Raw genomic sequence first — 27,358 nt, 5'->3', positions numbered from 1 at the left:
CTCGTGACGGAGTGGTTCCGTCATGAGCACAGAAGGGGTTAAGAGTGCAGTGATTGACCACTCACCCCGAGTAGTACGTATGTGCATACAACAGCCTGTCCGCCATCTTTCCCAGTAGTCCAGATGCAGCACTAATCCAGTCTGGATAATTCTGAACACAGCAACATAAGGTTTAGCTGTTATGTATATATCGAATACAGAAGATCCCTTTCCCGACTGCTACGGACCACAGCCTTCTGTGAAAAACACGTGTATTTATCCGCAGACATGGGAAGCAGTGCAGTACACTAATGCCATTTTTGGTGCCAGATTCTGTCCCACTGCACATCCATGGCGAATGGATGTCCAGATAACCAGTTTATTTTTGGGGCACATATGTACAATGATATATTAACTTTTGCAAAGTGACTGAAGTGATCCTGTACATACATTTTTCAATTCACTTAGATTATTAGACGTATTCTTCATAATGGACAAACTAACATCAAAAACATTGTGATTTGTTAATTATTTCGTGGATCAGATCTGCTGTTGTGTTATTGGTCAGGTCAGATAGCACACTTTCGGCTTACCATGATGAATGATCCCATTTTCCAGCAAGGCTTGTCCAAGATTGACACCCTCTTCGGGTTTACTTATTTCACCAATTTCCATGAGCCAAGATACAAACTCACTATGAAGGAAAATAGAAAGGCAGGTATAAACAACAACATCCAGCCAACGAAGTATAGCTTTCCAAGTCAATGTCACTTACACTGCACACTAGCATTCTGAACAAGAGCCAGGACAGTCAGCTTTTCGCCATCTCTGGAGGAAATCCTCAACAGATTAGGCCTATTTCCTGTTCATATCCCCCAGTGCTTATCTAGCGCTCTATAATAATTTGAAAATAAACCGATCACAGGAAAAAAGAAAAGAAAATACTCTAGTGGTGGGAAGAGCTTTCCAATAGTTTCAGTTAGGACGCGAGAAATTATCATGTCATACAAAACTGTGTTTATCCATATATATGATAAAGTATCCCCTGCCTTGCATTATAGTTATATTGCCAGTCACTTATGTATTACATGACCATACAGAGGAACAAGGCGAAGGCCAACCTCCTTTATAAGGTAATGAACTCCAAAGTGAATTGCAATATTCTTTTAATGTACCACAGAGAGTATTTTATTAGTTATAAAACATGGTCCCACCATCACGGTTCTCAGACAACACTTAAATCTTTGGTGTTTTGCTCTTTTATATTAAAGAGATCAGATGTTTGCAGACATCAATAAAGTGAAAACTGTAGTGAAAAATAAGCACATCAAAAAGCAGTGTACATCAAAAAACGGTGCATAATATGTTGCAAAAAATATTCAAATAACTTTTGCGTAAATTATATTAAAAATTGTTGTTCCTGAGAATGTGTAGGAATATGTAGAGATTCTTTTATGTAATGACCCACAGCTGGCAAAAAATAAATATGTTGCTATAAATATCCCCGTTCGGCTGATTTCGGTTCATTTAAGAAAAAAATGCAGCTCTTCTTTTCATTGTTTTAACTGCAGCTGTAAAGTATGCCCTATGACCTTCCTTTATCCTTGGCTGCTGGATCAGGCAGCAGGTGTTGTAATGTCAATTCAATTTAAAACGAGCTTTATTCGATTTTAAGTATTAAAATCCTAAAATCATACATACAGAAGAAAAAATTAATCATCAAATAGCACAACAAAAATACATTTATATACAGCAATTGACCGAGTAATACTGGTAAGTTCATAATGTACTTGTAAACGTGTTATGCTTCCCTTGGATAGATTTTCCAATACACTCTTCCCAGAATTCACTAATTGATTGATTTCCTAATCCTTAATACGTTCTTTAGGAATCCCACCATAGAGCCAATACAATAAAAACTATCCAGCATCTGCAAATTTATAAAAGCAGGGCGACATTGCCTTCAGCCTCCCGGTTTTAATAGTGGCTTTAACCATCTTAGCCTCTCGATAGTATAGATCTTGACGAATAAAACCACATGTATTGTACTTTGTTGTGATACATTATCACAGGGGCATCAGCATAATTCCCTAGACCAGTCGTTGATAGTTGGGTAAGTAATTAGATGGTGAATGGTCCCAAACCTAAATCTGGTCAGGAGATATCGGTCGTATCTGCTCAGGACGTGTTGCAAGTATGGTTGAATATTGCACGTGATTGTAATCAATTGATGGTGGATCACCATGGGTTTATTCAATCCAAGAGCTAGCCTATTGTCTTCTAAATGAGTCATAACAACTCTTTTAGACTCTTTACGTTTAATGGCATTCAAGCTATCGGGCAGGGTAAAATATTCAGGATGGCCAATATCCTTCATAAAATTCTCAACATATTTCAGCCATAAAATTTTACGGGCGTTATCTAGTTTAATTGCATCCCTCATTATATCCCTGTTATGGGCGGCACTCTCTGTGGTCCAAATTCTGTGCCACAACAGAACTGTCTGGGCCTTGATCAGGTCAGAAATATATGCGACTCCCAGCTCAGAGTGACAATTAAAAACTGGTGCACTGGTTGGAACACTTAAGAGGAACCTCAAAAAAGCATTTTCCGTATGCTGGATTAAAGTGCAATCTTGAAATCCCCAGATTCCCGCCCCGTAGACAGCTATACTCATGCATTTTGCGCGATAAATCTTTAGCAAGATTTCTAAAGGCCGTTTCCCTATTTATTTAGAAAAGTTAAAAAGAGCTGCTACAGACTTCATGTAAAGATCTAGCCTTAACAGCCGGTGCCCAGGAGCCTGACCTGTCAAAAAGCACACCCAGGTAACTAAATGAGTGGATAGTTTCCACATCGCTCCCCCCGCCTGAAATCTTCTAGTCTTGTTTTTCGTTGTTCCACATGACATCACAAAGCTTTTCTTGGCGTTTAATTTCAGGCCAAGCCTATCCATAAAAATAGAATAAAAAGAGAGTGCCCTTTGTAGACCTACTTGGCTGCGGGCCATGAGGACAGCAACGTCGGCATAAAGGAGGGATGCAATCGGGTGCGAGTTTACGTATGGTGGATCCCTAGTATGTGACACCAACTCCTGTTCCAAAGCATTAGTATATGAGGAGAACAGGAGTGGTGCCAACACACATCCCTGCCTTATGCCTTGTTCTATTTTAAATGGGGCAGTACACTCGCCCTTGGTTCCATAACGGACCTTTGCAGTGGCCCTTGTGTATAATTGTCTTAAAAATTGGATTAAAACAGGGTCAACTTTTAATTAATTTAGGACCCCCCATAGCTTTTCGTGAACTACACAATCGAAAGCCTCGGAGAGGTCTACAAAAGCCAAGTAGAACTTCCCTGCTTTGGCCTTAGAATATTTACCAATTAAAATACTTAAATTTAAAATCTGCTGTTTGGTTTCTAGACCGGCCCTAAAACCATATTGGACTTCGCTTAAAACACAGTTTTCTTCGGTCCATCCCTGCAGTCGATCTAGGAGAATCCTGCCTGCCACCTTCATCAAGGAATCCAACAGAGATATCGGAGGGTAGCAGGCAGGGTTCTCTCGATCGCCCTTTTTAAAAATAGGGACTATGCTAGAATCGGGCCATGCTTTAATAAATCCTCTCTCACAACATGCTTGTAGTACCCTAGATAAAATAGGGCCCCAAACCTCCAAGTTTGACTTGTAAAGGGTCAATAGGTATCCAGTCAGGGCCAGCCGCCTTACCACTCTTACTTGCAATGACTGTGGCGTTTACGTCCTGAAGCGAGATATCGAATTTAATAGTTATAAAAGATTGGTCTGCACTCACTATTTCATGCCTCTCGGGAATACCCTCATTGGACTTCTGTTTTGCATATACGCTAGAAAAAAAGTTGATCCAGGTCTGTTCACCTATAGCCAGCTCGATGGCTGGTACACCGATTGTGTTGACAAGAAAGGGTGCATTTACTGCTGCCCAGAATTTCGCACTATCCTTGGACTCAGCGGCTTCACTGAGGTCCTTCCAGGCCTTCTCTTTCAACTCAGAAATCCTGTTTTTCCTTGCTTCGTGGTCCAGTTTTCTGCATGCCCTTTTCTTGATCATATCTCTCATCTCACAATGTAAGGCAGTCTTTAGATTTGTATAGCTTTGGGTGCAATTTTTATCAAACCAGCCTTTCTTCGCGTTAGGCGAGACTTTATGTTCTGTAAATAAAGTGTTTCTAACAATCTCAGTAATATTATAAAAAGCAGTTAAAACCTCATCGTGTGTCGGGCTATCACTTAGGCATTTTAAAATAGGGTCTAGTGCCTTTACTACTCTTTCAGTGCTCAATTTCTTAGGGTCCCTACTTCCCCAACGGATAGCATATCCGTTTTTTCTTCCCAATTCAATATCCTGCACCCATGCTATTTTGTCCCATTTCTCTTCAACACCCGGCTTGGGACTTTTATGTTCACACTCAGGGCCAGGTGATCACTCATAACATTAGGGTGAATGTCGTAGGCTTTCATGTGACTGTCATACCCATTTGGAATGATGATGAAGTCGATAGTTGTTTTAGCACCTCTCCCTATGAACGTATGACCAAACTCCACTACAGGCATGCACAGACGGTTTGAAAATCCCAAATCATACTTAAACATAACTTCATTGAACAGCTCGCCTTTAGTGGTGTGTTGGAAGTGGAATGATGGGTCATCATTATCCAAAGTTAAGACACACTTCCCAGATCCCGTCAATGGACACAGATTTGTATTAAAGTCCTTGCCCCAGATAGGTACAATTTCAATATTGGGCTTTGAATCCAAGTAAGCAATATCTCCACTTACCTTCTCTAATATGGCTCCCGGGTGTCCTGTCTCAATGTTGTTATAGAAATTAACAAGGAGCAGGGCATAATTGCAATCCATATGTATTGAGACCGTTTGAAAGTAGGTTTCAGAGCTAACCATCTTGCTCTTATGTGTGGCCAACAAGTTAGAGATAAACACACATAGTCCTCCTTTTGGCCTACCACTAGGTGATTGGATGGCAGAGGTGTGGTATGTCTTGTACCCATTTATATGTGTACTATCTATAGCCCAGGTCTCTTGGAGACACAAAACATCAACATTCTTAAGAAAAGTCAACCAAGCTGGATCGTTGACCTTATTCCTTGAACCTGCCACATTCCAAAAAAGGATTCTACATAATCCTGATTGATTATCAATTTGGATCATGTGGCCACCCCCTAAGACATTGGCATTGCTTGGGGTACCTGTCATTTCATCCCCTCGTGCCTTTAAGACCTGGTTCTGTGGCGGTATAACAGCCAAGATCTCGGTATTAGAGATATGGTCATGTACATGGTGACCCCTATCAGTTGGATGTGAATCATTCTCGTCTAGGGAAGTAAGGGGAGCAAAACTCTTTGACACTTCCACTCTATAACATGGTCCCTCTTGTCTCCATCCTAGTTCATCATGATTCACTGGGTTATTAATGAAATGTGGTTGATAAAAGAACCCTAGCGGGCGCACTTGGATGCCAGAATTGGGTAAATTTAATTTGTGCATTCTTAATAGAACTTCCCTAACTAGTGCTGGTGAACCTAATGAAAGGACTATCCAATCTCCTTCATATAGTTTAGTACATTTGCCTGCCCAAGCCACCCTCCTAACCATCTTAAATGCCTTAAAAAGGGCATTTGTTAGGCCTGTCCTATTACCCAACCAATTGATTGTCTTATTTCTTAAGGCGGGCCAGTTTTCCACGGTTACTGTTGAAAGTTGGGGGACATTAACTAATATAATCGTGTATGGTGTTGCCGCTGGGGGGAGATTTAGTACTTGTGCATTGTATCTTTCCCCATAAGCATTGTTGGGCCTTTTGTTGGTATTTGCTCCAACCCTTGGTTCCGTCCTAAATTTCCCATGTTCCCTATCCAGTACGTTTAATCCTAATCGCGCTTCTCTCTGTGTGTGACTTTTGTCAGGGGGGTTGAATGCATTTATTCGCTGATCCTGGCACTCACCCCGCCCCTAACCTCCTGGTTTTTTTTGTTTGTCGATTGAGTCGATACTGCGCTAGACCTAATTGGAAGCACAGATCTATCCAGGGGATTCGAGTTTACCACATCATTGCATAGTATATTATTCTGTTCCTAACCTAAGTTCTATTTTTTTCAATATTGAACCAAGGGTATTAATGGATTGCAACACAAATTCTTTTAGATCTTTTATGGCTCCACAAAGCTCTGCTACTTCGCTAGGCGTTTCAGTGGCCATTTTCTTGCCCCTCGTGGTGGCTGGGTCCCTTTGTATTTTGATCCCACCACCCTGTGCTTTCCCATTCGGCCTTTTTAGTTGGATCTTAGGAGATCTAGGGGTGTGAGCAGGGACTTGATGGATTATTACAGCATCTCCAATAGTGTTATTAGCTACCAACAGTTTTGGCGGGTTACAGCTTTTTTTCTTAGGTGGTATTTGGTTACTTCCTGTAGAGTCATTTAGAATAGCGTCAGGGATTTCCTGTACACACCCATTATTGGGTTGTGCACAAGTGTCATTATCTAATGTCTCTTTCCCTCCCACCTTTATGCCGCTAGCATCACTGCTCGATTTACTGGCCTGGTCTTGTTGTTGGGCAGGGTGGGGGATTACAGATTTCTTGTTTATTGTTTCCTCTACAGTGATAATCTGTCGCTGAATGTCTCCTCCAACGGCCCCTGTTAAATAATTTAGTAGTGTCATGTTAATATTTCTGTGTTTGCTCAGCACTTTGGATATGTGGCTCGCAGCCTGCTTCCTTTTCCCCATTTTCTTTCTCCAATAACTCACAACACCTCGACGTTAATGATATACAGCCCTTATAGCCTAGCTAAATGACTGTGCCCTCACTTTCAACAGAGTGCTTAGATGTGCAGAACCCTTTAAAAGGGACCAAGATTAAAACTGCTAAAAACGTGATAAAAATAATACAATTAGACTCAAAATGAGTCAAGCATGTGCGTAAGAGGAACACTACAAAACAAAATGCCAAGATACAAAGTGCAAAGTGCGAGGTCCAAATAGTTTAGCAGCAAAAAGTTTTGTAGTGTGAAACTGCAATTAAGTTAAGGGCTTCAATAAATGTCAGTGGATAACATAGTCACTGTCACTCAGCCTCTTGTGACACTGCTCTCTTTCTGAAGAGCAAACACCATTGCTTCCAGCCTCTCCTGTGCACATTTCTGATGAGTCTTAGTTTAAGATGCACATAAATCCTCACACTGTTGGAGGTAAAGAGATCTTCAGCTAAAATGAAGCCACCTTCTCTCATCGTGATCCGGGAAGGAATCCGGAGGTCCCCAGGCACCGACAGGGTCGGCCTGCAGAGTCATAAGTCAACTGTAATAAGGTATTACAGCAGCTACGTCCTTTCTTTATTACAGGTGGCTAGATATGCCACAAACCAACTGTAATAAAGAAAATAGAGACCGGCTTTTATACAGGGTTACAGGCTCCAAGGGATTATAAAAAGCTAAAACTCCAGTTATACACACGTTTACTTTGTGTAAAAGCAAATACTTTTCAGACTTGCACAGAGAAATCATCACAGTAGTAGAACAATTCCAGCACAAGGTATAATGAAAAGTAAAGAGATCTATATAGGGAAAAAAATGAGTTTATCTGCCAGTCTCTCCAAGAGTTGGGCCACAGGGAGGTCCGTGTCCCCCTCATTTCTACCACTCGCCTAACATGAAGAGTCGCTGTCAGCCTGGCCTTTGCTCATCCTGTCAGATGCTCTTGAAGTTTACAAAAAGGTGGAGTGTGGGCCGGGGCCCGCCCACCAGCCGCGGTCCGTGCAGGTAACAGCGGTGGGACCGGGTAAGGGGGATTTCGAGAGACGATGCCGAGGGAAAATTAAATAAATAATTAATTTCCCCTTGGCAACGTCTCTCGAAATCCCCCCTTACATGGCCCCACCGCCCACCACTGTTACCTGCATGGACCGCGGCTGCTGCCCACCCTTCAGGACGGACCTCACCTGCTCGACTCGTTTGTTGGGTCACACACTGCTAGGATACATTTACGCAATGTAGATAGACACCTAAACATAATCACCTGGTGCATGGCCGCTTTTCATCAATGCTGAATTGTGAGAGCGACTAAAAACCGAACGTTTCAAAGATGTTGCACCTAATGCTAATATTCCCGTTTTGAAATTTAACTGTGATAGACTGGAAACCCCACAGGTGAGATCAGAAGTGGAAGTGACATTGCAGAATTTCCTAAAGTGCTCCATTAGTGCACCATACTGTTAACTGACTTCAGGGTTTTCAGCAGGGGTGTCCAACGTTGGTCCAAGGAGCCAGATCTATGCCAGGATTTAAGGTTCTCTAGGATTTGTGTAGGTGGTTCCATGAGGCAGGTACTGGATTTCATTTTTAGAGACAGGTCTTATTTGTATCACCGGACTTTGACCCAGAGAAATAGAAACTCAGAAAAGGGACGGTGGTGGCAGAGAAAGAAAAACAAGCATTGGAAATGCAATAGGTCTCGCACCATTCGAGTTAGTGCTTTTAGAATTGTTTATGGTTTTTTTTGTAAATGTTTAGCATTTTTGTTTCCTGTAGCCAATGCTAAAGAATTACAAATAAAAAAAGCCATAAATATTTATAAAAGCTGTAACTGAAATGGTCTGAGAGCTATTGCACTGTGTGAGGGTGAGGTGTTGAGGGTGAGTGAGGGTGAGCGTGAGGGTGGGTGAGGGTGAGTGTGAGTGAGGGTGAGTGAGGGTGAGGGTGAGGGGTTGAGTGTGAGTGAGGGTGAGGGGTTGAGGGTGAGTGAGGGTGAGGGATTGAGGGTGAGGGGTTGAGGGTGAGTGAGGGTGAGGGTGAGTGAGGGTGAGTGAGGGGTTGAGGGTGAGTGAGGGTGAGGGGTTGAGGGGTTGAGGGTGAGTGAGGGTGGGTGAGGGGTTGAGGTGAGTAAGGGTGAGTGAGGGTGAGTGAGGGTGAGTGAGGTTGAGGGTGAGGGTGGGTGAGGGTGAGTGAGGGTGAGGGTGAGGGGTTGAGTGTGAGTGAGGGTGAGGGGTTGAGGGTGAGTGAGGGTGAGGGATTGAGGGTGAGGGGTTGAGGGTGAGTGAGGGTGAGGGTGAGTGAGGGTGAGGGTGAGTGAGGGTGAGGGGTTGAGGGTGAGTGAGGGTGAGGGTGAGTGAGGATGAGGTGTTGAGGGTGGGTGAGGGTGAGTGAGGGTGAGGGTGAGTGAGGGTGAGTGTGAGTGAGGGTGAGTGAGGGTGAGGGTGAGGGGTTGAGGGTGATTGAGGGTGAGGGGTTGAGGGTGAGGGTGAGTGAGGGTGAGGGTGAGTGAGGGTGAGGGGTTGAGGGTGAGTGAGGGTGAGGGTGAGGGGTTGAGGGTGGGTGAGGGGTTGAGGGTGGGTGAGGGTGAGTGAGGGTGAGGGTGAGGGGTTGAGGGTGAGTGAGGATGAGTGAGAGTGAGGGGTTGAGGGTGAGGGGTGAGGTTGAGTGAGGGTGAGTGAGGGGTTGAGGGTGAGTGAGGGGGAGTGAGGGTGAGGGTGAGTGAGGGTGAGGGTTTGAGGGTGAGGGGTTGAGGGTGAGTGAGGGTGAGGGGTTGAGGGTGAGTGAGGGTGAGGGCATTCACATGTACTGCGCGTGGGTGTCCTTCCTTTCCTGGAAATGCTAACTTTACTGTCTTAAAAGAAAGTGAAAGCAAAGCAGACTAAAGATCGAACAGAGATCGTCGGGGACTTTCCACTTCGACGCAAGTGTGGCTTTGTTCAGCTGTTAGGCAGAGGGTGTTTGTGGAGTGTGGGCGGGGCTACCTGTATTTGATGGGTGACATCACCTTTCGTAGGAGTTTGGAGCTTAACATTGGCCACAGGCTAAGCCAATAGGCCCTAGAGCCCTAGTCTTTAAACTTTTTAAGCCCCCGCGTCAATACATTTCATTAGGGCTCCCAGGCGAGCGTGGGAAAGGAGAGGAGGGGAGAGCAGCAGAAGAAGCCGAATGAGAGAGATCGAATGAGGAGAGAGGCGGGGCAGGAGCCCGCTTGTTAATAAATAATCCCCGGAGGTGGTGATATTTCCCGGGATTGTGACAGAACATTTCTCGCTGCACCAACACAAACAGAGGCAGCGAGAGACATGTCACCGGGGGAGGGGGCGGGTGTCGCGCGCTGCTCCGGGGACAGCGGGGGAGGGGCGTGTGTGCGGTGCTGCTGGGGAAGGCATGCGGGGCTGCTGAGCAGGGACAAAGGCAGAACAAAAACGGAGGTTGGATGGGCAAAGGAAGAAAGAGGTGACACACGAACTGGAATAAATAAAACTAAAAAGTAGAAAATTGGGGATATTAAATAGAAAGGGGTGAAAGAGGGGGAGGCAGGAAAGTAAACGGAGAGCGGTGAGACCAAACGAAGACGACTTTCAGGAGGCGAGCGCGGGAAAGGAGAGGAGGGGAGAGCACGGCGGGCAGGGGTGGGGCGGAGAGGGGAGAGGTGCGACACGGCAGGCAGGGGAGGAGAGTAGGAGGAGGAGGGGGGAGGAGAGTAGGGGAGGCACAGAAAGGTCTTCTGCTCGATGTTAATGATAGCCAAATGGCATATATATAACCCAGACGGGGCTTATTTACAAAGCCAGCGGGGATCTTCAAAGGGTAGCACAGCTCTTGCCCCGGTGGAGCAACAATGGGCAATGCAGCCGTCCAGGACTGTGTAGCTATGGAGAGCACAATATTATACCATTAGTTGCCCGAGGCTATGCCATGTTAGCTACAACTGTAGGGTGTTTGTAACACGAGCTCCAGACATTTGTTTCCACGCTCTAGGCATTGACAGTTATAGCCGCTCAGCAAAGCTTCGTGGTGCCTTTGTCTGGTGGAGCGTAGATGATTTAAAAGGCAGCTGAGACATGCAGGATGAAAGAGGAGTGTCACTGTAGAATGCTGGAGATGAGAGGGACTGCCAGCCTAAGATCCAGGAGGCGAGAAAGACCGTCAGTGTGGAGTGCAGGATTCGAGAGAGACTGTCAGTGTGGAGTAAAGGAATGAGAGAGAGCGTCAGTGTGGCGTGCAGTATTCGAGAGAGACTGTCAGTGTGGAGTATAGGAATGAGAGAGCGTCAGTGTGGCATGCAGTATTCGAGAGAGACTGTCAGTGTGGAGTATAGGAATGAGAGAGAGCGTCAGTGTGGCGTGCAGGATTCGAGAGAGACTTGTCAGTGTGGAGTGCAGGAGGCGAGAGAGACCGTCAGTGTGGCGTGCAGGGGACGTAAGATATTGTAATTGCTGGGTGTACGAGGCGTGGGAGACTGTCATGTAGGGTGGGTGCAGCAAATGAGAGAGATTGTCAGTGTGGCGTGCAGGATACGAGAGAGACTGTCAGTGTGGGATGCAGGAGATAGAGACACTGGAAACGAGAGACTGTCAATGAGGCGGGAGAAACGGTCATTGTGGGAAGCCGGAGTTGAAATAGACTCAGCGTGGGACGCCTGGGATAGGAGAGACTGTCGCTGTGAGATGCAGAAGATGAGAGGCAGTGTGAGTGCAGGTGTGTGGGTAGGAAAGGACGGCGTGTACGTCATGAGTGCGGGCACGGTTTCTGTGGGGTGAAAGGGAGAGGAGGGCTGCTGGTCTGGGAGGGTGGTCTGTTGGAAGAGGGGGTCGCCGTGGGAGGCACTGATGACGCAGTACTGAGGGAGAGAGTCCGTATTTGCACCGAGTGGTCGTCGGAGGTGTGAGGGCACAGGCCGCGGTGCCCGTGACATTGTGAGTGAGGATACGAAGCCGGATTTGACGGACGGGATTGTGACAGAACATTTCTCGCTGCACCAACACAAACAGAGGCAGCGAGAGACATGTCACCGGGGGAGGGAGCGGGTGTCTGCGCGCTGCTCCAGGGGACAGCGGGGGAGGGGCGTGTGTGCGGTGCTGCTGGGGAAGTGGAATAAATAAAAACTAAAAAGGAGAAAATTGGGGATATAAAATAGAAAGGGGTGAAAGAGGGGGAGGCAGGAAAGTAAACGGAGAGCGGTGAGACAAAACGAAGACGACTTTCAGGAGGCGAGCGTGGGAAAGGAGAGGAGGGGAGAGCACGGCGGGCAGGGGAGGGGGCGGAGAGGGGAGAGGTGCGACACGGCAGGCAGACAGGGGAGGAGAGTAGGAGGAGGAGGGGGGAGGAGAGTAGGGGAGGCACGGCCTAGCGGCCGTGCAATCAAGAAGTGAGGGGGCGGGAGAGTAGGCAAGGCAGGCGGCTGGGGGCATGTGCACGCGCTTTTAAGCTCAATGCTCATGCGCATTGAGCTTAAAAGTCACGGGCACTGCAAGGAATCGCCACGATTCCTTGCAAGTTGGACAAAGAGTGGATAAGCCCCCATAGTCTCGCAAGCTCGATGCGCATGCGCATCGACAGGCGAGACCTAAAAACCACTGTAGTGGTGAAGAGTAAACTGCAGAAGTGAAATAAAGAGCAAAGCATATTATAATGGGATGAAGTGGCATAAATACTAGTAAGTCTTTGTACTTGGCAACTCAGTATTTTGTAGTATCTGGATCATAAGAAAAACTAAGGCCTCAGCAACTGTTTTTCTTTTTCTTTATGTATTCTTTATTTAAGCACTGTGTCCACATAAAAGAGTTTCCATGAATTGAATTTAGGCGAACTGATTTATTTACATAGTCGGTGGCGATCTACAAACTTTTAAATGAATAATAACTTTGTGGACCTGTGCTAGACAGGGCAAAAACAACAGGTGATGGACAGAATGCAGAACAATGTCATACATTCACCCCAGTACAGTGATCTGGGCCTAAATCCATCGTTTTTTTGCTCACCATGCCTTTCCAGTTTGAACCCAGCTATAACAATGGATTTAGGCCCAGATCTCTGTACTGGGGTGAATGTATGACATTGTTCTGCATTCTGTCCATCACCTGTTGTTTTTGCCTTTGTCGCCCCGAGTGGGATGGGTATGCTCAGACGTGAGTCCCATGCTCTCCACACCACTGGAGTCAAGCTATCCTGGCTGAAGACGGCTGATAGCCAGATACCGGTCCTAGGATGCTTGATTCCGGTCCAGGAAAGACATGGCTTGGCAGTTCGGGCTGGACTGTTCCCATGAGGCACTGGGTCAAGGCTGATTTGCGTATGGTCATGTCTGAACTGGGGTGGTGTGGAGTACAAAAAAACTATGGATTTAGGCCCAGATCTCTATACTGGGGTTAATGTATGACATTGTTCTGTATTTTGTCCATCATCTGTTGTTTTGCCTGTGCTAGACAGGCCTTGTGGAAGGTACCTCAGCTCTTTGCCTGTTCAGAGGATAGGATTTCTGACGTCGGTCTTTTTGGGGTTCCTGTGGCTCGAGGCCCTTCTGGATGTGAAAACTGGAAAGAAGCCCCTCTCAGTACCTACATGTTATTTAAAGCGCCTGTCGTGCACTACCATCTTATAACAAAGTGTATACCACAGAATGAAAACTCAGTGCTTAACCAATTTCAATATTATATAAACTAATGATCTATCATCTGCAATTAGTGATTCCGCCTATGCTTCACGCCACTTATGGGCAGGCATTTCAGAAACCTGATTAAGCGCTCGAGAGCCCCGGCTCCCTCCATGTATCTAATGCCACTGCAAAGTCATCAGTGTCTTGGTAATGATTCATCTTGACAGCTTCTGCGCCAATTTCAAACAATTATCCTCATCATCCTGTTTAGCCTAAATTGCCTTTAACAGCTGCAACTATGTTTCCAGAGCTGATCCTTTCTGACTTACCCGAGATGTCCACATTCACACCACGTGGCTAACAGCCACGGCTTAGGGAGTGCGGTGGGCAAGGTGAGAAAGCAGCAGACAACACCGAATACAGGGCAACATTTGAAACATGTTTGATACTGTGACATGGAAAGCCTTTACATTTGGCTCAGCACGGCTTTGTTTCACAAGTTGGTCCAGTGAGATTGAAAAGTCTGCGATTCCAAGATTGATTTTTTTTTTAATCCCAAAACAGAAGTGTTTATGATCCCAGGAAATAGTGAATTATGACATTACAATAAGCAGCCAGGCTAGCAAACATTCACTATTTCGGATGTCCATGATTTGAGACGGTGACAGTGCTTAATTTGAGCCTGTGGTTTCGGGTGCTCGGCACCGGCACTTAATCATCAACACCAACGTTTATAGCGCAAACTCGACTCAAAGGCATTGAAGCGCTTTTCATGAGAACCAGTTAAGGAAACGATCATTTCTTGTAGGCACGGGGAGATTAACTGATTTGCCCAAAATCACAGGATGTTGAGTCTACGCGGAGACTCGAACCCGGTTCCCCAGCTCCAAAGTTAAGCACTCTGGCCATCATGCCACATCCTCTCCCCACTTGTAGGGTTTCATGGTAAGCAGTTAGTTCTGTTATAGGCGGCGCTAATAGGAGCAATGGGCTGGAGCAAGGTGCCTCCTGACAAGAGCCCCGGCACTTATTTTTTCACAAATTAACCATTGGACAGTGTGATCCTTCGAGCTTTCCCACTGCTCAAAATGTCATTCGAAATTGTCACAAGAGCACATATCGAACCTAGTGAAAGTCCAGTAAAGTTTGCTTCCAACATGAAAAATGTTTGGGCTTGATACAGAATGTCAGGCTCCAATCAGGAAAAACCTTACATTAGGCTTGGACAAGATCCCAAGAACAGGTCATACATTCTACATCACCACTCTACCAGAAGCCAGTATGATCATGATCATCCTTTTCTTATGCATCAAGTATTCGGGCCGCCATCCCTTCAATTACAGACGCTGAAATAGTGACGGACATTGCATCACAGCTGCCTCATATTTTTCGAGTGTGTTTTGGTGACTGAACTTGGTGCTCATAGTCCTCAAAATGAAAATGCAATATCTACCTCTGTGATGTATGGCCAGTGCCAAAACTTAACAAAAAATCGTGAAGACTGGGAAATATGTTCAACTTTGCCAATCACCTAAGTTCCCTGATCTAAAAAGGTTTTAATGAGAGAATTTTTTATTAGAACTGCTATTTGCATGAGAAATTTGCCACCAAAAAACAAATTTTTAAACCAATTTTCACACACAATATTTTTATATATTAAAATAAAATTAAAGTAAAAAAAAAACAATCCATGCCATAGTGAAGCTGTGCAACTTCGCAGACTGTATAAGTCAAGTCAATAGATTTGTAAGTTTCCATAAATGGTGGGTTATCCGGGTACTACAAGAATATCAAAGACACCCTACACTGGGGAATCCTAGATCCCAAAGGTCTATAGCCAAACGGTTTTGATAGACAAGTGATCTGTTGTTTGGATGTCATCCACAAATTTAGACAAACGTGGCGGGCACACGTAAGGGAAGTACCAGCTGCCTCTCTTCTATATAGATGTGAAATAGGACACCCACCTCAACTACACAGTGCCAGGGTTTTTTATGAACGGTAAAAATAGCAAAGCCGTTCACAGTCGAGCCTTGAAACTCTATTTCACGTCATAAAACTACCTCTGATTCGCTGTCCACTTCTCACAACTTGTAAGACCTAATCTGTAGAGAAGACTTCAGACCGCTTAAGGGAGATCATGGATATCCATGTCAGCAGATTTCACCGGTTCAGAAAGGTCCCGTTGTCTGTAGCATCAACGGTGATTGAGAGATCCAGAGGCTCTAATGGTGCCTCAGACCCCTTGCACATCCCTACAGTGGTCTCTCATCAACGTTCAGCAAGTCTGCACCTGTGCTTATGGGGGTGCCTGAACCTCGATCCAGTGCTTACGTGGGGCCTGAACCTCGATTGTAGGTCCCGAGCAGGCTGTACGACTCTAGATGAGACATAAGTTGTTTTGTCACCAACATCTCTAAGTTCTTAATAAGAATGGGAGTCCAAGCAATTGGGCTCCAGTTAGATGGATTGTCTGCCCAGTGATGGTTTCTTAAGTAACTTGGTGACACAAGGCTGTTTCAGGCAATCTGGAACTTGGCCCACCCTTGTGGAACAGTTTACAATCCTGTGCAGATACAATCCTACTACCAAGAAAAGCCTTAAGAAAAAATGATAATTCCTGCTGACACAGACAGTGGTTGAAACGCTAAAATGAGGTACTTTAAAATCTTATGAATATGATTCATGAATGAATGCCTTCTACACTATATAGCCGCAGGTGAAATTTTGAAGGGCTTAGCTAGCTGCATATAAGCAGGAATGGGAAAATATTTGACCAAAAACAAAAATTGGTGAAACCGCGGCCAGTATTATTTTTTAGTACAACAACTGTGGAAAAATGTAAATTTTATAATTGCCAACATCTGACTCCAACCCAAACTAGTAAAACAGAGGATTTTGTGTCCCAAAAAAGAAAAGCACTTGAGCTCAGACCGTGCATTCCTCCCTGAAGTATAAATTGTCCATAGTGTTTGTGTTGGCTGCCACAGCAAATCAGAACAGTCCCAACACAAGCATCTATTCTGTTTGGCTGAAAGTCAAAAGGACAGCAACCTGCACAAGAGCATTAACCAAAACACGTTGCTGCTTTGAAAGCATTGCACTTCTCTATGGTCTAGCTATGTACATCAGCGTTTTCTCCCATTTCTAGAGGAGCCGTCCCATCTCGCGTGCCAATCCCCACATACGCATCTCGTTCCTGCTCGAGGACGTCCAGAGAATTTATAATTTTTGGGCAGTCCGTTAGATAGACATGCTTCGTCCATCTGTCGTTTTTCCCTCAGTGTATTTTATTTAATTACTTTCAAACTTTTTACTATTCAGTGTTAAGCAAGGCAAATTGATGCCGCTTTATGCAGGGACAAGCCTGCCCAAAATTCACAAAACCTGGCAAATGCTGTACGGCCACAGCAGGAGACTTCCGCTGTGCCTTCTACCTAAACAACATAACATTGTTCCTTTCCCTTCCTAAGAACAGAAGGACACACATTTGCAGACGTGACGAGATTCTGTATCTAAATAATTTGCTGCCACGTCATTCTGGCATCCACTAACCCATGAGTGAATGATTTTTTGTCTTTAGCATTTGGGGAGTGTGTAATGCCATCTGCTGTACGTGGTTTTTGCGCTTTTTCCCTCCTTGCAGACATTCATGACTAAATAGCTCCAGACACCAGAGAATCTGGGTTACAAATGTTACATGAACGAGGATATTTGGAATGCTTTGCCTTTCAATTATGTTTTTCAGTCATTTGGTACAGATTTGACAGACAGAATGACTTACGTCTGTTCTTCTGTGATATCTTTCCATAATAAAGTCAGAAATGGAACATTTGCCTTACACTCTTGTGGACGGTCTTTTCTGAACTTTTAGGAAGGCCTGTAATAGGAAGAGGACTTCTTGTCAAGAGAAGGCCAGACACCCACTCTCAACAAAGAGAAATCACTAAATCAATGTACAGCCACTTTGAAGACACGTCTTCGAAATTACTACTAGTGCGAACACCACGCCACATAAGATAAGCACTGTGGCAAGTTTTAGTGATTGTGAAAGCGATAGTGTTCGGTGCTGAAGAATGGTTAGTGGTAAGGTTTAGGTCTGGGGTAGGATAGGCTTAGTTTAGGCAAAGGTTTAATGTTAGGGTACGGATTAGGGTTATTCTATGGTTTAACGTTCAGTTTAAGGCGAGGACAAGACTTGGCTTAGCCACAGATATGGGGCAGATTTAGAGCTAATTCAATGGTAAAGTATAGGATTAGGTTGATTATTATGGTTAATGATTATTGTTGGGCTTTGGGGTTAGTTTTAGGGTACGTTTAGAGACAGGTTTGAAACTTGAGGTTAAGACTCAGACTTGGGGTTTAGGATTATGGTAAAGGTGTTAGGTTTATGGTTAGCTGTAGGGATAGAGTTTGGACTCTAAGATTTATAGTAGTGTAGCCTTAGTCTTAAATTTGGGGGTACATTTAGTGTTAAAACTTGGATTAGAGTAAAGTCTATGATATGATCAACTGACAGTATATTGTTATGGTTGGGCATAGGGTTTGGGCTAGGTTTGAGATACTATATAGGGTGGCCACGGCCTTGTACTTAGGACGAGACTTCGTTTTACTCTCAGAGTAAGGTTTTTTGTTAGGTTTAGGATTGTGGTTATGGCTTAGTGATGGGTTTCGTGGTTAGGTTTAGATTAAGAGACAGGCTTGGAATTAAGGACAAACTCCGAGTTAAGGTTGAGGATTATAAACAGAGTGTTATATTTGGTTAGGTTGATGGTAGAGTGAATTTACCCTTAGGGTTGGGGTTAAATGTAATAGGAATGATAGTGATACAGTAAAGATAAGAGTAGAGTTTGTGGTTAGACTTAGCATACAGTGTATCGTTAGGCGTTGGGTTTAAGCTAGTGTACAAGTTAACAATAGGGTTGGGGATGAGGCTTAATGCTACTCTTAGGATAGGTTTTAGAGGCTGGGGTAGGTTACTTTTTTATGGATACGGTAAGTACTTACCTTATGGGACATAGTGGTACTCTCAGTAATGGTATTGTCAGCAAACATAAGTTTGATGCTGTGGCAACTCTGTAGTGTCATCTCAAAGTAGTGACATACAAACAAATTAACACCACCAATAACATGGGGGCAGACATCTCAGATGAACGCTACACCACCCTCTAAATAAACATTCATCACAGTTTATTCCCATTTTCCCATAGTTCTCCATCTGGAACAACTTACACAAGTGTTTTGAGAATAGACTATGCTGGCAAAGATGGTTTTTTTAACTTCAAGGAAAACCTAACCTAAAATGCAATAATGATTAATTTGAGCAGGTTGAGGAGGTAATGAGGGATAATTCCAGTAATTCATCTCCATCACAGCATATCTGATCTGGCAAAGCAAAAGAAGGAATGCAAACCACACAAGCCCTTTTTGGTTAATTGGGACGGAAAGCTCTTTTCAATCCAACGGGACGTACTTGCCAAGAAAGCACTTGGGAACCGTGCTGAACTTTCTCCTCCTGTCTCGGATGAGGCAGGCCTTCTTGTTCATCATCATGTGATACAGCTTCTCCCCTTTCTCCGCTATCATTACGTAGGCATCCCGCTCCATGCCCAGCTTCAGACCTGCAATACAAATGAGGCTGCATTCAGACACATACAATGCTGGCACATACAGAGGGCAAGGGATGGAAGTGGTTCAGAAATTCAAACTGAAAAGGACACTTTCTTCTTCCTCGGTATAGCCCCAGGCAACGGAGACCTGCAGCAGGCTCATTTACCACGATATCGCGACTATCCGAAACAATAACACAGATATCAAGGTTATAGACCGAAACATGCTTAATGCTTAATTTGTGCAGATGGTTGCAAGAGGTGGGCAAAGGCACTCAATTCTGGGGATCAGGACTTGTTTTTCATCAAACTTTTACTTAGAGCAAGAGTGAGAAAGCCAGAAGAGGGAGGAGGAGAAAGATAGGAAAACTGTTAAGAAAGAAATAGAAAAGAACCTTTAAAGATAAAACAGACAACCAGAAGAGTAGAGTAGTGGAAGAAAGAGACTTGGCAGCATTGGTATTCGTCAATCCTGTCTTTCAGCATTGTTGGTACCAGGCTCCTGGAAAAAAAACTTTCTGCGCCTGCCCCTATTTTTATTATCATTATTATTATTTTTAAATAAATGAAACAGCGGGTGCAGGATTGTATATACATAGCTTAAGTGTGCCCTGATGTGTTCCACCAGTGCACAGACTTCCCTGAAACGAATCCTCTATCAGCCAGGGCCTTTACATCAAGACATAAAGCAGTAAATAGTAATTGTACCGCGGGAAATTTACATTCATTTTTTAAATCTAAAGCTTAAAATGACGAATCAACCACACGGGGAAACTTGAAAGGAAAGATGAATGGTGCATTTATGCCCTCAATGCTAGCTTTCATTAGCTGATTGGAGGGGGTGGGGGGCTAGACAGTTTGTTTGCATGAGTGAACCTGTGACTGACAGGGTCATTGAGAGTGAATGGGTGAGTGTTTAAGCGAGTGTGTAAGATGCTGAGCAAGCCAATGAGTGCTATGCAGCCAGCAAACCCCAGGTGCCTCTAGGTGCTGCAATTCTGAAACTCAATATACCAACTGTGAAACTCTTTTCAAACAAAAACAACAAGTGTGGGCACCAAGAGTCGGCCAGTCAGCCCTCCTCATCCCCTTCCGCATCCCATTCTTTATGAGGAAGTCTGTCTCCTTCCTCTGTACTGGTGCCTCTTGGTAAGGTCCCTAAATCTTTGAATCAGTAGTTTGTCTCCTATACCTCCGGGGGGGGGGGGATCAACCACCAGGGGTCCCGGCACTGCTGAACTCATGCACAAAATCTCCAGGAATAATAAAAACCAAAGAAAGCCTCTACTGGGCTCATCCATTAAGCCCACAGGAGATTTAGGATCAGTTTTTTTAAACATTCCTGGGGAGCAGCTGCAACTCTTGCAGCCCACCACACACACTTAGAATTTTGTTGGTGGTGCCTCTACCATCATGAAGCCACCACAAGAATAAGAAAATAGTCAAATCAGTCCGCCTGATGCTATGAATATGTTATGTGTGGATGACTATCTATTTCTGAATGCGGCTTTGCGATGCATTCATTTTCTTTAGTTATTTGGGTGCATTGACCGATTCAGGGCACCCTGGGGACATTTTTAAAACCTGGGGACCAAGAGAAGGATGGCAAAGCCCCCATGATCCTAGCCAGCTCCCCGCATGCAGTTCCTATGCTGCGCGAGAGATAGCATCCTCCTGTCTGTGCTCCCGCTGGGCCGAGGCAGCGCTTTACTGTGAGCAGTGTAGATTCTCTCTGCCGCAATGAGAACGGGCAGGGAGGCAAGAGGTCGGTGTGCCTGACTCCTCCCTCGTTAAGGCCTCCTGTTTCCTGGAGGAGAATGGGCTCACCCTGTACTCCATGAATGGCACCATGCCCCAGTAGATGGGGTCCTCGGGGCTGAAGTTCTATTACTGGAAGGGGCTCCACACAAGCCCTCTCTCCAGGAGACTAAATAGTTAATAATACGCAGCCCATCAAGCCCTGGTCCACCCTGGGGGTAACTCTAAGCAAGTACTACGGAGCGCTATGCGTCCATTTTTCAGTTTTAATAGTCACATTTTTTTAACTGCATTCGTTGGGTCCCATTGGGTCAATTTCCTTAATCTTTGGCTCATTTTACTCCTGGTGGCCACCAGGAGCTGTTTATTTAGGGCTCCTGTCCTCCCTTCGTATTTAGGGAGCTTAACTTTTACTATCCCTGCCCTAGACCGGCCCTCTGCCTGTGCGCCTAAGCTCTTCTCCGCTGTTTGAGGGGTGTCTTCCACAGCCACTCCACAGCCAGAAGCCAGAAGCAGTACACCCTCTGTGCCTGTGCCCCCATTTTCCCTGGCCTCCTGGGTGGCTGCAAGACAAGGGCACCTCTGTGTCACCAGCAGTGTCAAAGGCCAGTCTTCAGACATTTTAGGGGAACCATCCAAAGTCCCGCAGCAGGTCCGTTTCCCCAATTGATACCCAGAGGTGCATAGGTGGCCACACCACTGGTCCTCAAGACACCTATCCTAATCCATCTTTGCAGGGCATCCAGGTGGGCATCCTTTCACCATTGTAGCTCTCGGGTCCAGGATCTACTCAACTGTTTCTCGTTTGTGGAAGGGATTTTAAGCAGGGTTGGAAAGGTCTACACGCCAGGCACCCATGGCCAATCCTAGGATGCCACATGATCCATTGACCGCTGCTCCAATCCACCTGTACTGCATTCTGGGACAATCCATGATGATGGATTCATGTTTTCTCTGTTAAAAGCCACTGAGGTTCTCAAGTCTGCCACCAGCTGCCTGATCCCTTCTCACCAAAACTGTATAGGGGAGGCCCTCCTGCTTTGGCTCCCTCTTTAATTTAAGTGGCCCTGGGCTGTCCCAGCCAAGGTGCAGTGACAATTTAATTATCAGATGTAGATTTCCTTCACAACTCCTTTTCCCAGAAACTAGGCCAATCAATGTTGATTGCTTCTTTTGTGTGGGGAGGGCTTTGATCCCTCTACGGCGGGCGAGGGGGGCAGGGGGAAGTAATTAAGTTGGCCCAGTATGGCTGATTATGAACTGAACTAGTAAAAAAAAGGCAATTCAATTAGTCTCATAAGATGTAGAGTAGGTTAAAGGGGAGCGCAGATTCAAATTTGTGGTGCATGTTTCTCCATATATTGATTCTTCACTAGGCCCCATAGGCCTAAGAGGAGCGAAACTGCACTTCAAGCAGATTTGGCCTATAATGTGGCTATAATTTATAAAGCACAGATTTTCTGGAAAGCATTAAAGACTATGAATGTCCACAAATACTATAAAGCCTATCCTAGGTCAGTACAAATCATTGCAGAGTCCCTTCTGCGATAGCCAACCTCTGTGCAGATACATTTAACCAGCCCAGTAACTCTGACCCTATATCTTTGCAGCAGAGGCCTCACTGATGCCTGTAATCCTGATAGTTGTGCAAGCTATCACTATCTTTTTTTACTTGCTGAATTTAATTGTGTTTAGACAGGGCATTACTTGGCCAAGATTTATTGTAACTTAAGAATTAGTGATGGTAAGATAAATGGGTGCTAAAACACAGTCTTGCCTGCCACCTCTGTCAGAGCTAAAGGAGTGTGTCCACTTCCCCGTTGTCACACCTCTCAGAGGCACTAACTTTATTAAGATGGCAACTATCTCCTTTCCCAGTCCTAATGAGGCCAAAATCGCCAACAGTTTGAACCTGTCCAGGCAATCAAATGCAGAGGGTAGGTCCCTAATTAATAGATAAAGAGGGGTCCTCTTACATAGGACACATCTGGAGGACACCAAGAATTGTTTCAGACACTGATCCAAAGTGTCAATTCCTTCATGGTAGCTAAATTGAATATCAGACAGGAAGCCTGAGTCAGTGGCCCACCCCTGCACTCTATGCAGCAAAATTCTCCTTAAGAGCTTTATGCTGGAATCCAAAGGAAGATGGGGCGATAACATAAAATTTTGTCTATCACCTTTCAAAATATCAGGCAATATAGGAAGACCATCACTTCGGAAAAGTGAATGACCCAAAAATGAGATACAAGACCCTATCAGGCAATGGAGGGGTGGCATTGCTTTTCGTTTGCAGAAAAAATGTCTAGGGATACCCAGCGTAAGCCAGAGCTCTTATTGCTAGTAGTAGCTTCTACAGCTTTCTTATAATCATCATGACTAAAACACAAATTGCAGCGTACCATGTTGAATGTAAGAAGGCTGTCATTGATTAGCCTTCAAATAGTTCACTAAATTATACAAGCCACTGAATCACAACCTCTAAGGCCTGATCTACATAACAGTTCTCTACAAGTCTTGAAAACTAGCCTTGGAAATGCCCTCCCACTGCTATTGCGCCTCCCGATGCTCAGTCCAAACATATCTCCTGCAGTCCTTTTTCCTCCTTTCTGGATTCTTTGCAATGTTGTCTTCTTTCTGGAACCAGAGCTGGATTATATGGAAAAGCTTTGGCTGCAGCACAGAGATCACATTTGACTTTGCTATGTGTCTGAACCACTTAAGCGGTCTAGGGGCAGGCTGAAATGCCAATTGGTACTGCAAAGAATCTCATATTCAAATCAACTCTGGTGCTCAACTCTGGCAAACCAAAAAGCTCTGTGGCATAGTTGACTATTACTACTTGACCCCTTGTGGATCAAAGTTGCTGAGTCTGCATTGGCCCGGTGACTAATCCAGCGATTATTACAAACGTCCTTCTGTCTGGAGACAAAGCTAGTTACATCGGTAGGAATTAAACCAGAATCATGGATTTGTGATTTCTGTCAGGCCGTGATCTAATTATAAAGGAGAGTACAGGTTTCCACTCATTACAAGACACCAAAGTGTGATCTGTGACTGATGGTATGCCCATTCCTACATAGGTGAAACAAGTGGGCATATACAGCCATCCACGCCCAAAACAATTACTCAAATTGTGGGAAATTAAATCCATCGAGTATCTCCTTTAATGATCAACTCTGAAATGAACAGACCAGTCAGTGATGTATTGTTAAGTGACTAATGAGAGTGGCTATAAAAAACACCCAGTGGAAAGTAAAGTTCTGAAAACGTTCTTGACAGGGCATTGTATTTGATCAAAATCAAGGTGCAAGTAATAATTTGGTTTTTCGCCAATATTTGGAAATTATACGATTGAAATCTCTCTTGCAATCACATTATAAATAAATCACAGCTAATAAACTTTAATATATGTTGGTGCTGCTAAGATAAATCAGCTCACACTTCATTACTAATTAATTGGCGCACAGACATATGCCGGCATAATCATTTCAATATATTGATAGCACAAAGTTAAAAATAAGGAGGAATACGGCCAAGAAGCTGGAAAAATATTTTTTTCAGAGCAACTATATAATGTGTACTGCACAGCCCTAAATAATAGTTTTCCAAGATGCAGCACATACCTGGTTCTCCTGTCTCAATTCTTGATGAATTCGGATACATTTATTTCAGTTACATATGAATACACAACGTCTGTATGCGGTTATATTAATGGGTTCATATAAATTAACTTAGAAAGTTACTGAATTTGCTTGGTATGTTTGACATTTATTGATCTAGACCGCAAATGACTTCTACAAATTTGCTGGCAATTTCGACCTGCACTGGAAAATAAGCAAGCGTGCTGCTGCGTTTGTGGTTTTAAAGAAAGGCAAACTGGGGTAAGTACTGAAGCAAGATTTACTTTCTTTGCCAGTATTTTTCAAAAGCAATTGCGAAAATAAAGATGTCATAATTCCTACAAAAAGGAACTGAGAACTTGGGAGGCGAAAGAAAAACACATAAAAGGGCAGGGAAAAACTTAAAACACACATGGGAAACAGCCTGCCACTGAAAATCACATTTAAACAATAGTGTGTTAAAGCATATTTCATGTGAAGGATTTGAAATGTTGACATTTTTGTGGCGTTCTCGACGAGTCCTTTAATATAACCTGGGGAACTAAAGCACAGCTATTCTCTCCCACCAGAGCACATTTCCAGAATTCTAACATTGTGCATTTTTATAAACTATTGTTGTAGTCTCCTTGGAGAATAGTGGTAGGGTTTATAAAAAAAATAATACTGTAATTCAACTGCCACAGGGTTACCTAGGAGTGTAAAGAGTTTTTAACCTAAACGTTGAAAAGATAAGGTGAACTTCCCCTGAACTGATGTGACCAAATCTTTGTCGGCTTTTTAGGTCTCAGCTAGAGACAGGTATATAGGTAGACTGATTGTTTTCAAAACCTATATTTGAGGGAGCTTTGATTCAGGCCCTTACTCATAAGATTACGTCAATTTTTACTTGCCCTTTCCTTCAGATTCCTAACCGAAGTCACTCAATTAGCACGAACACAGCATCTTGGTCTATCCCAAAATGAGTGTATCTATCTTTTATGTTTCCAAAATGTTTAAATTTGCTCTTTAATTAAGGTGCAGCTACCACGGTCAAACTCTTGGTCTAGCCTGGAAACAGGAACATTCAATTAACTTTGAGTTGCCTCTCAATACTTCTGCTAAAGGAATCCATTGGCAAATTGAACTGGTTACCAGTATACCGTAGCATACTGATTTGTATACCCATATAACAGTAAGTGGCGCTACTGTGTATGAGCCCTGGATGAACTGGGAAACCTTGTTAGGAAGCTTAGTGATGGTATCAAATCAGTTATTGCTTAAGAAATGGAAGCAAGAAATTGCGGCTTACAACAGAAGAGGTTAGAAATAATTGAAATATATCAAAGAATTCAGTGCTCTCTACATCTCAAAAAACAACTGAATAAATTAAAATATATATTTGGGTCTTTAAAACTAACATTTATTATATTGCCTCACCTAGATAAGGAAAGTAAATGTTGGTTTCACTGACAGTGCAACTCCACACAGATAATTAGACAGCTATTTAAATATCAAAATAAAAATGGAGTCTCTAGAGGTTTATCTAAAATACACTTCTATATTCAAATGTATGGCCTCTTGATGAGAGTTTAAAAAAACTAGGAGATTATCTTGTCTTGCATAAGAAACAAGAGGTTACCCTATATGTTTATGTCCATGCTTAAAAATCTTAAACAAATACTGAATATCTTTTTCTTGAATATTTGATGCATGTATGATTAATAGTTCAGTTCAAATGCCTTATGGGGTAATACAAATGTTATTTATAACAGGATTGTGGAATTCTTTAAACTAGCCCAAAAGGCAACATAAGGTTCTTATGCATTTTTAACAATTGGTAAACACTGATCATTGTTCAAATTATCTATGGATTTGATGTTATCTTGGAAAATGTTCTAAAAGCCTTTAGTGATAATTTTAAACTATTTTAGTTTCATTCAGGCTGCCGTTATATATTGCAGTGTATATTTGTATTATATGTATTGATTTCAAACTGAATGAGGGTCAAAATATGGACCATACCATCTCTTATAAATCTAAAGAGTAAAAAGACTTAACTGTAACCTTTGAGACAGAAAATACATTAAATTGGAGAGGAAAAATCTACTGTTTTAATGATTCACGGATACGTTTCAAATGGCTAATGATACACTCTAGTTTCCAGGAGTTAATCGTGCTACTTTAGTTACTCCAATATTTTAAAGCTTTTCTTATAAAGAATAAATATTTTATGCATTGCTTAGGTTTACTTCAAATGTACTGATAAATTACTCCCTCAAAACTAATTTACTGTCCACAACAGAAAACAAAAGACTGAATGCTAGATTTCATTGTCTGCATACCTGATGTTGTTTTAATTAACATATGCATTACAGATCTATATTATATTATTTATTATACAGTGAATTGGGACTTTTCTTATGTACCATATGCAGACCTACAATCACTACAGAATGCTTGTTCACCATATCTAAGTTGTCACAATAGAATTCAGATTTCTGACTCAACCCAACTGTCAAAATAGCAATTTCCGATTACCATTTTTGAAGAAAACAGAATACGTCCTAGCACTAAAGGATCCAAGTTGGTTAGTTATATGATTGTCCTATCATGCATATACTGTGGAATGCAATCATACTAGGAATCCTTCTATTGTAGTAGCTTTACTGGAAGTAATCTAACATTGGGATCCTGGGATGACCTGTAATGTGGCATGTGGATATGCAGCAACATCCGCAAAGCCAGTCACAAGGTTGCACCTGATCTTACCCTCCACAGCACGGAAAGATTCAATTAGCTGTGTCGATGCAAACATAGGCTGGCCACTATGTGATCAGAGTTAAATTAACCAATCAGATAATTTGCTTTAGCCCTGAACATCACAGAATCTGGAGACAAAATGTTCAAAACTATGAAGACCCTTCCCAATTACACCTTTCACCAAATGTCTGCATGCACCTACCCACCAGAAGACACAGATCTGAAACATGCTTCTGAGGTAC

General features: G+C 43.6%; 1 protein-coding gene across 1 annotated transcript in view; it reads right to left on the bottom strand.

The window, feature by feature from the left end:
* The window catches only part of PREX1 (phosphatidylinositol-3,4,5-trisphosphate dependent Rac exchange factor 1), a 774,514-nt gene that overhangs the window by 255,039 nt on the left and 492,117 nt on the right, over positions 1–27,358 (bottom strand). The window contains exons 11-12 of the mRNA XM_078651860.1: positions 18,861–19,008; positions 573–673 (exon numbers count right to left, since the gene is read on the bottom strand). Coding sequence (XP_078507986.1) covers positions 573–673; positions 18,861–19,008 — 249 coding nt within the window. The remainder of the gene's footprint in view (positions 1–572; positions 674–18,860; positions 19,009–27,358) is intronic.

This window comes from Lissotriton helveticus, chromosome 7 (assembly GCF_964261635.1).
Source record: "Lissotriton helveticus chromosome 7, aLisHel1.1, whole genome shotgun sequence".
Classification (NCBI taxonomy): domain Eukaryota; kingdom Metazoa; phylum Chordata; class Amphibia; order Caudata; family Salamandridae; genus Lissotriton; species Lissotriton helveticus.
This window is presented reverse-complemented; position numbering and strand designations above follow the sequence as displayed.